This window comes from Enoplosus armatus, chromosome 19 (genome assembly GCF_043641665.1).
Source record: "Enoplosus armatus isolate fEnoArm2 chromosome 19, fEnoArm2.hap1, whole genome shotgun sequence".
Classification (NCBI taxonomy): Eukaryota; Metazoa; Chordata; class Actinopteri; order Centrarchiformes; family Enoplosidae; genus Enoplosus; species Enoplosus armatus.
The window spans coordinates 9,269,135-9,282,369 of NC_092198.1; the positions used below are offsets into that span (position 1 = coordinate 9,269,135).

At 44.8% G+C, this 13,235-nt stretch overlaps 1 protein-coding gene across 1 annotated transcript; it reads left to right on the forward strand.

Annotated features, from left to right (window-relative positions):
• Positions 1-290: 290 nt before the first annotated feature.
• dll4 (delta-like 4 (Drosophila)) lies at positions 291-10,172 on the forward strand. Its single transcript, XM_070925447.1, has 11 exons — positions 291-706; positions 852-1,112; positions 1,484-1,541; positions 2,200-2,463; positions 4,548-4,608; positions 5,951-6,081; positions 6,307-6,476; positions 6,586-6,805; positions 7,267-8,005; positions 8,371-8,479; positions 8,946-10,172. The coding sequence occupies exons 1-11, from the start codon at positions 653-655 to the stop codon at positions 8,949-8,951; spliced, it is 2,073 nt and encodes a 690-aa protein (XP_070781548.1). The 5' UTR covers positions 291-652; the 3' UTR covers positions 8,952-10,172.
• Positions 10,173-13,235: the final 3,063 nt, after the last annotated feature.

Genomic DNA, 13,235 nt, shown 5'->3' on the forward strand with positions numbered 1-13,235 from the left:
TTGTGCGCTAAAAATAAGTCAACAGATGTTAGGGCTTGTTAATAATCGCCCAGTGTCCACGGTGGTCAGTCAGCACAGTGCCAGTGGGTATTAAATCTGGATAATTGTTGTTGGGTTGGAAGGGAAGGGGGCTGAATATGTGGAGGTGGGCGGTGTCAGTGGTGGGTGATTGACAGTTTATGTAATGAGCAGCGCAGTGCAAGTCTATATATCTGGGAGGAGACGCAGCACGGTTCATTCACGAGTAATAAGGCGAGTGGTGAACGTCCGCGGCGCACTGACGCACCAAGTTCAGCACCAAAACAAGCCCTTAGCAGCGCACACGCAGCGGAGTGACCATTGTGGAGTACAGTAGCACGCAAAGGAGCGGACGCCTGCTGACAGAGAGAGGCCCAGCTGTGGATATTGGTCTTCCCTCACCTTTGGATAACTTGGGAGAGATTGGAAACGCTTTTTCTCTGGACGCTTTCTTTTTTTGACGCACAGCAACAAGGAGCTACGGGAGAACTCCCTGGGAGTGAAGAAGGATTTATACGTGTTTCAGAGATTTTTTTTTTTCCATTTGTTTACCTCGGTGTAAATACTTTGGAATAGGAAGGTTTTTTGCTGCTTTATTGGCTGGTGACGCGGCTGCCCTGGAGAAGCGAGAAGGATGGCAGCCTGGTTCACCTTTACCATCGCATTCAGCACCACGTTGATATCACAGGTATGAAGGAGGATAATAGCTACACCCCCCCAACCTCCACCCCTCCCCGGTGGTCCTGACAGATGGAGAGCCAGTGGTTTTCATGTTTTTAAGCTATATGTAACCGCACCGACGTTCTCCTAAATCTTATTTCCTTCTCTTTTAGGTATGTGGCTCCGGTGTTTTTGAGCTCGATCTCCACGAATTTAAAAACCACAAAGGTTTGCTGGCAAATGGGAACGCGTGCAAACCCAACTGCAGGACTTATTTTAGGATTTGCTTGAAGAACTATCAGGCTGTGGTCTCGCCAGGTGACTGCATCTTTGGGAGTACAATGACAGCGGTGCTGGGGACGAACTCTTTCAGCGCCAGGGACAGTGGCACTTTACCGAGGCCGATTCAAATACCGTTCAACTTCGGGTGGCCGGTAAGAGCGTGGGGCAGTGCGTCCACTTTCATGTCTTTTATCACAGCGGCGGCTGTTATGTTGTTTCAAGGGAGCTGCTATGCATTTTGGGAGCGCGCCGGTTATTGGTCAGCTCATCTAATCCATATCATTAGGTAATACTCTGCCGACAAAACAGATTGGACTGCCACGACGTCGGCCGTGCAATGATCACTGTAACACACAATTCTGCAGGAAGCCTTGAGTGTAATTGAAATAGCTCTTTTCAACAACCAGCAGTCAATTAAATGCAATAGAAAAAGAAACTTTCCTCCCTAAATGATGAGCTCTGTAAAAAAAAAAAAAATTAAGTAAAATGGATATTAATTATCTGCATGTGTTTTTCTCCTCAGGGGTCGTTTTCATTAATAATTGAAGCCTGGCATTCACCTTATGGAAATCTACCTGTAGGTAAGTGCAACATTTTGTTACCACAGGAGGGAGCTCTGTCTGTACATTTAACTCATGAGGCTCTCCAACTAGTTTACCTTTTTTTTTTTTTTGCACAAAAGGCAACATTTAGGCTATTAAATACAGCTCAGTCATTCAACATGTTCCTCTCCACCTCTTGTTAATTGTTAAACAATTTCACACCATTTTCACGCCTATTCACTCCTTTGTTATGAACTTCAGAACACCTTTTTCATTCTTATACCCAATACAATTGAACTTCCTCTGGTTTATTTTTGGCGTGGGAAAGAGCTGTGGGCTTTGGTGAGAATACTCAGTGCCTGCCAAAAACCCCTGACTACATCTTCCTGTATTTTACACCTTACTCTGTTCCGCCCTTTGGAAGAGGGGACTGGGCCTGGGAATGTTTTTGCTGACGGAAAGAAAGGAGGACATTTCAACCTGAGTTTATCTTTCATCTAAGCTGTATGGGATTTGATAAGGGATGCAGCTTGGTGCTGGGCAGATTGTTAAAACGAAAGTGAATGACTTTTGAACCCTCAAGCCATTTATGATGCAGTCCTTGACATAAAACCATAATCATCCCAGGACATAAACAAGCTTAGATATCCCACATTAATTCTGACTTTCTCCTCTTTCTCTTTTTTGCCTCTTTCAGATACCAGCGACCCAGACTTTTTGATTAGCTTTTTTGCCATCCAAAGACAGCTGGGTGTAGGAACTGACTGGTCTCAGGACATGCAGACCGGAAAGCAGACAGAGCTCAGATATTCTTACCGGTTTGTCTGCAACGAAAGTTACTACGGAGAGAGTTGTTCCAAAAAGTGCACACCCAGGGACGACCGATTTGGCCACTACACCTGCAACCGTGACGGACAGTTATCCTGTCTGCCTGGCTGGAAGGGAAAATACTGCGAAGAACGTAAGCAATCAACCAAATATCTTCTATTAGACCGGTTCACTCCTGGCTGATTTACTGGACATCAGAAGTCTGGTCTTGCTCTCTTTTAGCATGTCTGTCCGGTGACACTGGAGTTTCGTAGTTCTGTGTTTTTATATTTAACATGGCCGTTTATCCAGAATGTTTGAAAATGACTTCTAGATATCGTTTCAGTCATGATAAGAACTCTTTGCAGGATTTGGTGGACCGTCCTTACCTTAACAGAGTTGCTACTTCTGCGAGGTCTCTCCACGGTGGATGGCCTTTGCCCTTCGTCATTATGGTTTAGGTCCTAGAGAGAAAACAGATTTATGAGCAGGCACAAGTTCCAGATATCAGTAGTCATTAAGTTGCAAGATACCCCATAGGTCATCATCATTAAGGCCACAAGATGTTGAGTATAACGAGACATGACGTAATGATGTCTGGCACGTCTGACAGGCAATTTTGATGTGGAGTGCATTTTTCAGAGATCATATAATTTGTAATCATATCATTCCGAAGTGTAATTGGTTGCGGGTTTGTGAGGGACAGACGGCTTAGCATGACAACAGGCACATTATACTTGTGCGAACCCACTTGGCCAAATCATAGACCAACACTCCCATGTCTTGGACAGCTCTGAATGGGCCCTATGAGGAGGCCTGATGCCATTTGGCTCCACAATACCAAGGGGCCTTTCTCACCAAAACAAATTAATCAAAGAGTAGATTGGAAGGAGGCACCCGTGAGAGTAATAGTTACCATGTGCTGGATACGCGGCCACATGGGTGACAGCGGATCTGTCATCCATGTCACTTGGTGGTGGTGAAAGAGAAATTGGCGTGTGCTATTTTGACTGTGGCGCCAAATTCTAACCAGATGGGCTCACGTGTTGCAATTACAGGCACATCAATCGTCCGGTGACTACAGAAAATATACATGAGAAAGATAGATTGGGCATCTTTTAGACACTATAACCCCCTCCACACACACACACACACACACACACACACACACACGCACACACACACACACTCCCATGCATCAATTCAAACAAGCCTGGTCATTTGGGCCTGCGAGTTTTACAGGGTTGAAGAAAGCAAAATAAAGCAGAAATACATGTTGTAAAGTTTAGATAACGATATGCAAACAGTAGGGAAATAATATGCTAATTAAACTGTAAACAAATGGCTAATGAACACAGCTGTAAGGGCTAAATGATCATTTCCTTTAGCTTGTCAATATGCAGATTAGCTAACCTGTGCACGATAATGTAAAATAAAGTACATTTACCTGGGTAACAGTTTGTGTCTAAAGGAAGTCACATCCAAGTTAGAACTGAGAGTTTGTGTTTATAAAATAAACAGATTTTTTTTGTAGTAGGCTACTGTACCGCGCGTGCCCGGTAACATAATCCGCACGCGGGCGGGGGATGCGCGGGCATTGATAGGAGGAGCCCGGCCGACTGCACGCGCCAAGGTTAATCGCGGCATTATTATCCGCCACGCGCCACCGATGTTTTAGTCCCTTCCATTGTTGGTCGCGCGGTAGTGGCAGCTGCAAATATGGTTCTGGCAGACCACAAACAACAATAGTGACAGCTGTCTGCTATTGAGAGCAAGCATCTGCTCTGGACTAAACCGGCCGCTTACCGTCAGCCGCCTGATATGTTGTCCTGCGAGTCAGTGTCATGCAAGACCGGTACACTTGAAACAGGACAAACAGACCCTCGACCGGTTGGCAGCTGGGGGCGTGGCGGACAGGTTTAGATGAAATGGAGGCTTCCAAGGAAAGTTGAGACAGATTTAGGCCTCATGTACTTCAACATAAAGGCCCACAGTTGGCTACTAAATTAGGTCTCTGTAGCCTCGGTTGTTGTTATAGAGTCCTACAGTGTTATTGTATAGAGTTTTAGTTACTTCTTATTGTTTTTAACAGTTTGAAAATTGTGTAACTTATTCAGTTTTTGATACATTGTGCACATCACCAGGCACAGTTAAAACAACCAGGTGGGAGCACATAGCAACAACAACAAAAAAGAGCAGCAGACTGACTGCATGCTTGTGTTTTTCTCTCTGCTTTAGCGATCTGTCTGGAAGGCTGCAGCGAGAGGAACGGAAACTGCTCCAAACCTGGCGAGTGTGTGTAAGTATTAATAATTATGAAGTGTTGAAATTGGTGTCGGCTGTTGAGTAGGAAGGAACACATATGGGAACAGTGCGAGCTACATCCACGTGCTTTGGTCATGTTTCTCTAAAACCAATTTTCATTTTCAAGTTCAGTGTCGTGTTAACATCAGCAGCTCTTTCTCCTATATATTGTGTTTATATACGGCTAATCAGAACGGGATATTTCATCCTTTGAAGACCCACATAGGTTATTCTGTCCATATCATTTATCAAGGGAGGTTGAAGTTCTCCAAAATCAACAACATTTCAGTTTATTCCCTCTCTCGCCTCCCTGCGTCACTCACTGGCTTCCCTGCTTCCCATGTTCCTTTCTTGTCACTACCCAGTCCCACTCACTCACTCACTCACTCACTCACTCACCAGCAAGGATAATTCACACACTCACCCACTCGCTGTGAGAAATTCCTCCTGAATCCTATTTTGCCCTCTTTTTCAGAGACAAATCCATCATTCCCACCGCTAAAACTGACCCAAATTGAGGTTAAACCCCTTCAGATACACAACTCTGTAAAGCTGCATGGCCGTGCCTCTGCTCACTCAGCAAAAAAAAAAAAATGTTGGAACCTTAAAAGTACATCTTAAGTCCCCCCCCCCCCGATCTCATGGTCTGACAAGTTTGCTGCGGACTGTGCTGAGAAATAGATATTCATGAGAAATGAGAAAAATGCTTTGACTGTTGGCTCGCTGCCAGGAATGTTTAAAGCCATATTTCAACATATATATTTTTACATTATCATTATTTATCCTTAATATACTGTACATACCTTCATGATGATTTTACCCCCGTCGACCTTTGTTTATCCTGTAGTTACTGCATTCACCAGTTTGTAATGTAGACAAGCCTTATATCATTATTCACCATGGTTACACAAAAAACAACGTTGCTTGTATGTAATAACTGTAATTATGTAATAAGGTTACCAGTGCTGAGGCATGATTTCACTTTGCACTTACCACATGCCTTCTGAAAAGAAAAAAATCGCTTTTAATTTTTCATGTTTTCATGATGGATTTATATGAGCATTTAATGATTGTATCCAACGGTGCTGCAGCTATTAATGTCTTGTTACATGATTGATGACTGATTTCTTAATGTAATCACCAGCTAATCCGTGACAGGCCTGTAAAGCACAGACGTCTGCCCTTGTTTAATCTGAGTCGACTGATTGTATGTTTAATAGAAATAGCCATTGGCAGTTTTAAGTACCAGATTCAGACATGTTATTCATGACAAATAGAAGACCTTCAATATGAGGAATAAGAGATTAATCAAAACACCTATTTTTGACACTTTGCAGATGCAGAGACGGCTGGCAAGGCACATTCTGTGACGAGTGTAAGAAGTACCCGGCCTGTAAGCATGGCACCTGCCAGCTGCCATGGCAGTGTAACTGTCAGGAGGGCTGGGGAGGCCTATTATGTGACCAAGGTACACCACACAACTTGGACCACTGCTGCTGTTCCTTTTTAGAAGATGTTCTCATATTACTTGTGCGTTGTTTTCATTTGAATTAACTTGAAAGCATTAGTAAATTAGGTTTCCTCTGAAGTGTTCCATTCATAGCTTTGCGCACATCCGGGGTAGATGGCTTTTTTCTTTTTTTTTTGTCCCCTGGGCAGGCTCACTGTAAACAAACACTCTTCTCTCCCCCAGATCTGAACTTCTGCACCCATCACCATCCCTGTGTGAATGGCGCCACCTGCATGAACACAGGACAGGGCAGCTATACGTGTACTTGCCTGCCTGGTTTCACTGGGGTCAACTGTGAGCTGGAGATGCAGGAGTGTGACAGCAACCCCTGCAGGAATGGAGGGACATGCACAGTAAGTTAGAAACATTTTTATATTCTAGTATTCACACTTTGTTTTTTGGGCTAATTCTGTAGCTTTTGGCTGTCCGTCCAACTTTGCCTTTCTTTTTCCATTCCCCCAGAATTTGGAAAGTGGCTACATGTGCACATGTCCCCAAGGTTTCGAGGGCTCCCACTGTGAGCACAGCCTGCTGACGTGCGCCGACTCCCCCTGTTTCCACAGTGGCAAATGCTGGGAGAAGGACAATGGCCGCAGCTACATGTGCGAGTGTCCCCGCGGCTACACCGGACTCAACTGCGAGAAGAGAGTGGACAAGTGCACGTCGCTTCCCTGCGCTAATGGTACAGTCTTCCTCCCCTTTCTGAACTTCCCCTCGCTCTTTCTCCCCCCCTTCAAATTCTTGCAACTGGAAGCAGTGTGGAACAACAGGAATTGGTGGGAACTTGGTGTCTATTGTCCTCCGTATAAACACTCGGCAGCTCAGAGCAGCAGCTTGTAAATGTCGCCACAGCTCACCGCGGTTGTTGATGAAAGGGGACAAATATCCAGCGCAGCTCGATTTCTGTCTTCTTGTAAACACGAAGGGCTCTGGGATTGGTGTGTGTTGGGAGAACAATACGCGGTGCTGTGGTCACACTGGGTTTGATGGAGATGTGTGAACTGAAGGGGCCTCATGGGAAGGCTTATGGAGATCACGTTCTCTCTGCTTTTGAAATGCCTTGATGTTGAGATGCCTGTCATTTTGGATGCTAATGTTAGCTGTGTTTGTTGATACTAACCGTCGTCCCCTCCTCTTCTGCAGGTGGTCTGTGTCTGATCCACGGTGGCATGCGTGTGTGTAGCTGCCGTGCAGGATTTACTGGCCAGCGCTGTGAAATCAACATCAATGAGTGTGCCGGTGACCCCTGCCTCAACGGTGGCACCTGCCAAGACCGGATCAACGACTACACCTGCGTCTGTCCTGCAGGCTATGGCGGACGCAACTGCGACAGAGTCCTGGATGAGTGCTCCCTTCACCCCTGCCTCAACGGGGGTCTTTGCACTGGGGGCGGTGGGCCAGGCAAGCCTCCGGCAGCCTGCATCTGCGCGTCAGGCTTCACCGGGCCTCGCTGTGAGTTCTTCGCGGCCGTCACCTCTCCGGTGACCAACAGAGAGATTCAAGATGGCTTCCAGTGGGCGGCGGTTTCCCTGGCTGTGGGGCTGGTGGCGCTGCTGGTGCTGTTGTGTATGGTGGGCTTGGCTTTGAGGCACATCCACAGACAGGCCCAAAGAGAGAGGGGCGACACAGAGACTATGAACAACCTGTCCAACGTTCAGAGAGACAACCTGATCCCAGAGTCCCAGCTGAAAAACACCAACCAGAAAATCGGCCTGGAGGTGGACTGTGATTCAGAGAAATCGAACTTTATCCACAAAAACTATCACTTGGACTCTTACAACTCTAACTCGAAGGAGTTCAAGGATGACAAGTCACAAGAGGATAAAAGTCTTATTTATGACAAATGTTTAGAGGACAAAATGCCCTTGAGTAGAATGTACAGGTAAGAGGAACCATATTCACACTGCTTGTACTAAACTATCATGTGCACATATGATAATGTGTGTCAAAGTAGTAGGACATTCCCATAGGTCTCCTCTATTTATTGAGTTCATGCAGTGGTTTATATGTGGATCCCTGCTGAGTGGAAATTACTGTTAATGGGTTTCACCCAACAACCCGACATTTTTTTCAAGTTTGGAAACCATACATTCGACATTTACACAGTTCATACATGTTTGACAATCGCTTTGCTGCACACTGCCCCTATCCTCCCTGCTGCCTCACTGTATACATGCGCACCTAATGCATAGCTCTGCCATGTGCTTCTACTTTGTGTTAACACAAAGTGTGATTTGTGTTTTGCAGTGAAAAGCCAGAGTGTAGGATATCAACGATATGTTCCTCAAGAGACTCCATGTACCAGTCGGTATTTGTTATAGCGGAGGAGAGGAGGGAATGCGTCATAGCAACTGAGGTAAGCCAAATAAAATCACGTCTTCATCAGCATATCCGCAGGTCCTCCACTTGACATGCATCATGTCGTCCCAAGTGCCCTATCCCTCATTACTGACAGGGGATGGTGCTCTTTGTAAAATGGCTGTATTCTGGTATTTGGGAAAGCCCAATCAACTGCCAGTTATTGGTTTCTGTAAATTACACTGGCTATTCTTTATCTTGGCCACGTGATGACCTAAAGTCCGAACTTATACTGATTCCTCACACATGTTTGGCTCTGCTTGTTCTCAACGGTGCTATGTTTTACTGCTGTGGCATTTCGTGGAATTTTTTAAGATGTCCATTTCCAAGGAAAATATAATGTTGATACTGGAGCATGTGACCTGTAACAGTTCCAAAAAGCGCTGTGAAAACACTTAGGAGAGTTTTTTGCTTTGGGATTATTGTATTTGTACTACAATTTTGTCCTCTCCTTTTTCTCTCAGGTATAAACTGTGAGGGGTCTGAAGGCGAGGGAGCGAGGAAAAAGACACAATCGAGGCAGAATATAATATTCTGGATTGTTTACAAATGCTGAGACGAGACTGGAGATTGTTTAAGATGTCCACTGCTGCTCTGGAACACTTGAGAACTGGAGAGGGCAGAAACCTCTGCTCTGCGAAAACGAGAAAAAAAGAACAGAACTGAGAAACTTTATGTTGACCGAGTGTTTGTATGCAAAACATGTACAGTGAAGGACCTCTCCCAGTTGTGACAATGGTTAAACGGACTGGCGAATAGACTGACTACACAAGGTGTGAAGACTGACAGAGCATCTGCGAAATATTAATTTATAATCTCGGCCATCCTGGACAGTAGAAGGAAGCGAAGGTGGATCATTGCCCCCTCGTATCTGACCTGGCCTTGTGTGATAATCATGATGACTTTGACAGCCAACCAATCAGTAAAAAAAAGGTGCCTAAGATTTGACCCCTTCAGCCCCCCAACCCCCCTTTCCACACACACACACACACACACACACACACACACACACACACACTCAGTCCTGCCATCTTCGCCTGCTATGCAAGACTCAGGGTCGAGACGAGTGAACTCACCCACTGTCACAATCCAACCTCACAAACACTGAGAGTTATGAATGTCTGAAACCAATCTTCAACTGTCAATCACGTGAAAATGACTGGTTGGACTTTTCCATGCAACGGTGAAGATTGTATGCAGCCCAAATTCACTAGAAGCCTTAAAAGAGGGGGTTTGAATGCTAAATTTGTGCCCTTGTCTGTTCTTGGATCTTTTGCACTACAAAAATAAAATCGGGGGAAAAAAACTTTTTAATCAACAGGGATTGGAAGAGAAAACCACAGGAGCGCAATAGTCAGTGCTGTGCCAGCAAGATCCAAGAGAAAGGAAAAGTTTGCATAGAAAAGTGTTTCTTTATGCAACCCGACTGAGAAAAACAAAGAGACTCAAAACAAGGAGAAAAGACTGTCACACCACTGCCTGCCTATAATAAATTTCAAAAATACAGAACCAATAATGTAATTTTTTTAAATGATTATTTCCAGAGTTTAATTTAAATATGACACACTGCTCTTTATATGTTTTATAATATTATTTTGTATATAATGCATATTTATAAGGACCAAACTTCTGAAGAATAAAACTTCCTTGAAAACTGTTTATAAGTTGATGTCAGTAAATGGAAAAGGAAATTATTTTTGAGGTTGTTTTTGAATAATGAAATTGAGTACAAATGATGATCCAATGTGTCTTTCATTTATTTTTGTATCTGGGCTTAATTTAAGAGGAGATTGTTGAATCTTAAAAATCTCATCCTGTGCTCAGTTTCTATCCATATTGCTCAGCTAGATGTCTTAAATTGTGAGCAGGTTTATGAGTATGAAATCCAGCTGCCCTCCTACATTCACACATCATATTAAATGTTTTGGACATTTGAGAGAGACATAAAGCCCCCTGCCTGTAGCATCACTACTTCGAGTAATTCCTGGAAACGCCTTTGGCTCCCACCCCGCTCACCCACCCCTCGTTCTCTCTCCGGCCCTAAATTGGCTTGAAATTCAAATCCGTTTCCACGGATACCACCCCCTCAAGCTGGAAATGGCGAAACAAAGCCAGGCGCAGGGCAAAGGGGAACGCCCCCCTCACCCCACCCCTCATAATGCTCGCACACACACATGCGTCCGTGTACACACACACACACACATACAGCCAACCAAACAGATGCCGTGGGGGGAGCACAGAGTGAGTCTGTAGTGCCATAAAAACAGCAGCATATGCCAGGCCTCTCGCCCCGTGTGCATGACACACAGAGTGCACAGACCTCTTCCCATAAAAAACACACACTCGAGCACTTACAGGCTCCCCAACTGCCTGCCTCCCCTTCAGGGTTAAGAGCAATATTTCAATGCCCGGTTCTGCACTACCCGTTCCCTGCAAATAAAGCTGGGGAGAGGGCCTGGCACTGAGGCTGTCACCAGAGGGGAGGGGAAACCAGATGGGAGCCAGTGGATCTGCTATGAATCCACATAAATAACAAGATCTCTATTTTCGAAAAGTTGACTTATCCAAGCAGTCTGGTCTTATTGCCCTTAGCCCTTCTTGTCTTTTGTGTATTGTGCCCTACAGTTTCTTCTTAACATGCCACCATCCGTTGATGTTGAGGGGATATCACCCATGGAGCAGTTCCAGTGTGTCTGAAAATCCATTTTGGGGAAATGTGTCATCCTGCATTATAAATGCAAACCTCTCCTGCCTCCAGTTAACACAAATCCTGCGACAGTCAACACCCCCTAATCAGCAGCAATCAACGCTCGGCAGAGAATCTGGATGGCTTTTCCATCACACACATCCTGTTAGCCTGTTGACCTAGGCATCGTCATCTAAGCGCTTGTGTGTGCGTAAAAACAAGTTTGGGAAAGGGTGCTTCCGGCCTGGCTCAAGAAAAACATACACGTTATCACAACGATTAATCATCTAGTTAAAAGCCCCCCCCAACGCTTTGGTCTGTTACCTGACTCAGCCTGATAGAACTTTCTTCCCACCACCATCATACTCACACCTTTAAGCAGACACACACACCCTCATTCACACTTGATCACAGTGGCAAACACATGCTAGGGCTTTGCTCTTTGGCCTCTGGGTCTCCATAGCATGGCCAGGCATTTTCATTGTGTTATAATCACAGCATCCTGTTTGTGACCCGGTGACATCAGTTCCTGTTTCCTCCCTGATTAAAAAAAAATGCAGAACATGCCGGCGTGGGCCGACAGTTTTTCTCACGCATCACTTTCTTCAATCTGCACAGATGACTTCAGGTTTTTCAGGAAAACAACCTCAAAACAAGCGCAGACAAACACGCCAATTGGCACTATTTATTCTGAGGGGGGAAGTCTGTGATATTGACGTCATGAATGGAAAATCATCTCTTTATGAGGAATGTGGAAGCTTAATTTAAAGCCTCATTTAGCTCCTGGCGGTGCATGTTTTTGCTCATACATGTGTAGGCAGACTACACTGACACATTATGATGCTGTTACTCACTGTTCTGTAACCTCGCCTTGCACTGCACTCTTGGTCGTCTCATTAATTAACACTAGGTGTCAGTAAGAAACCCACACACAGGAAATAAGTGGTCAGTGCACGCCAAAGTAAAACCCCAGGTATACTCAAGTTCAAGTTTTAAAACAACATAATTAAGACAGCAGCCCATAAGGTCAACCGGAAATACATAATGGAGACAATCTACTAGAAGAAGTTGAGACTGAATCTGAAGCATAAACAAATCTGTGCTGTGGATGTTTTCTTGCAAGTACAGTGACATTCTGTAGGATTCTACTTTTAGATGCCACTGACCATATGCAGTCTATCTTGTTTGTCTGCATATACTTCATATCTTGTGGGCCAGGAAAGCAGAAACATGGGGATATATGGGCAAAGTCTGGGGCTTGAAACAATTATCTATTTCAAATCTTTTACTTTGACAGCAAAGACAGGTGAATATTTGATTAACCGACTCCAAACATTGAATCAGTGTGCTAGATTAGATTTCAGGCAGTGCTGTCAGCATGGCTTAGCCGAGGCCTTTAGTGGCCTGTGCTTAGAGCAGCCCAGAGATACTGTGGCAGCAGGCTCGAGGAGTGGATGGACATGAAAGGCCGCAGCATAATGGGATGGAAGCTTGTGCATGACACAGGGTCGCTCAAAGGCCTGGATTGTGTGGTGCTTTGGATTTATGAAGAGCTGATACAGTTGTCTGGCCTCTTATCAAGGCAGATAATGCCAGCTATTTATAGATAATCTATCTATTGAGCACAGATGAGCCTCTGCTATTACAGTATATCAGATCCAGCAGGAGCAGTGGGCATTTTTGTGCATTTGATCAGGTCTTCCATCTTTCTGATCATCCTTTTCTCTTGTTGTGACTCTGCTGTGGGCAGTGTTCTGGCAGTTTTCATTCCTTATATCCCTTCCTATCTCTTGCTATCTTTATTTTGTCAAGTATTTGGTTTATAAGAAATGTTCATAGGTTGTCCCACACACAGTCTAAACCTGGGGTGATTATCAAACTCAGAAATCACCCATTCCGTCTATGAGCCTGCATTTGGCTGCCAACGCAAGATGTTTGTTGAGTAAGGTGTATATAAAAGGGACTTGTGTGTGTGTGTGTGTTTACAAAGTTGGAATAATTGCGCAAGAGTAATATTTCTGATGATAACAAACTGACCAACTGGTGAGCCAGCCAACCACATGTGCCA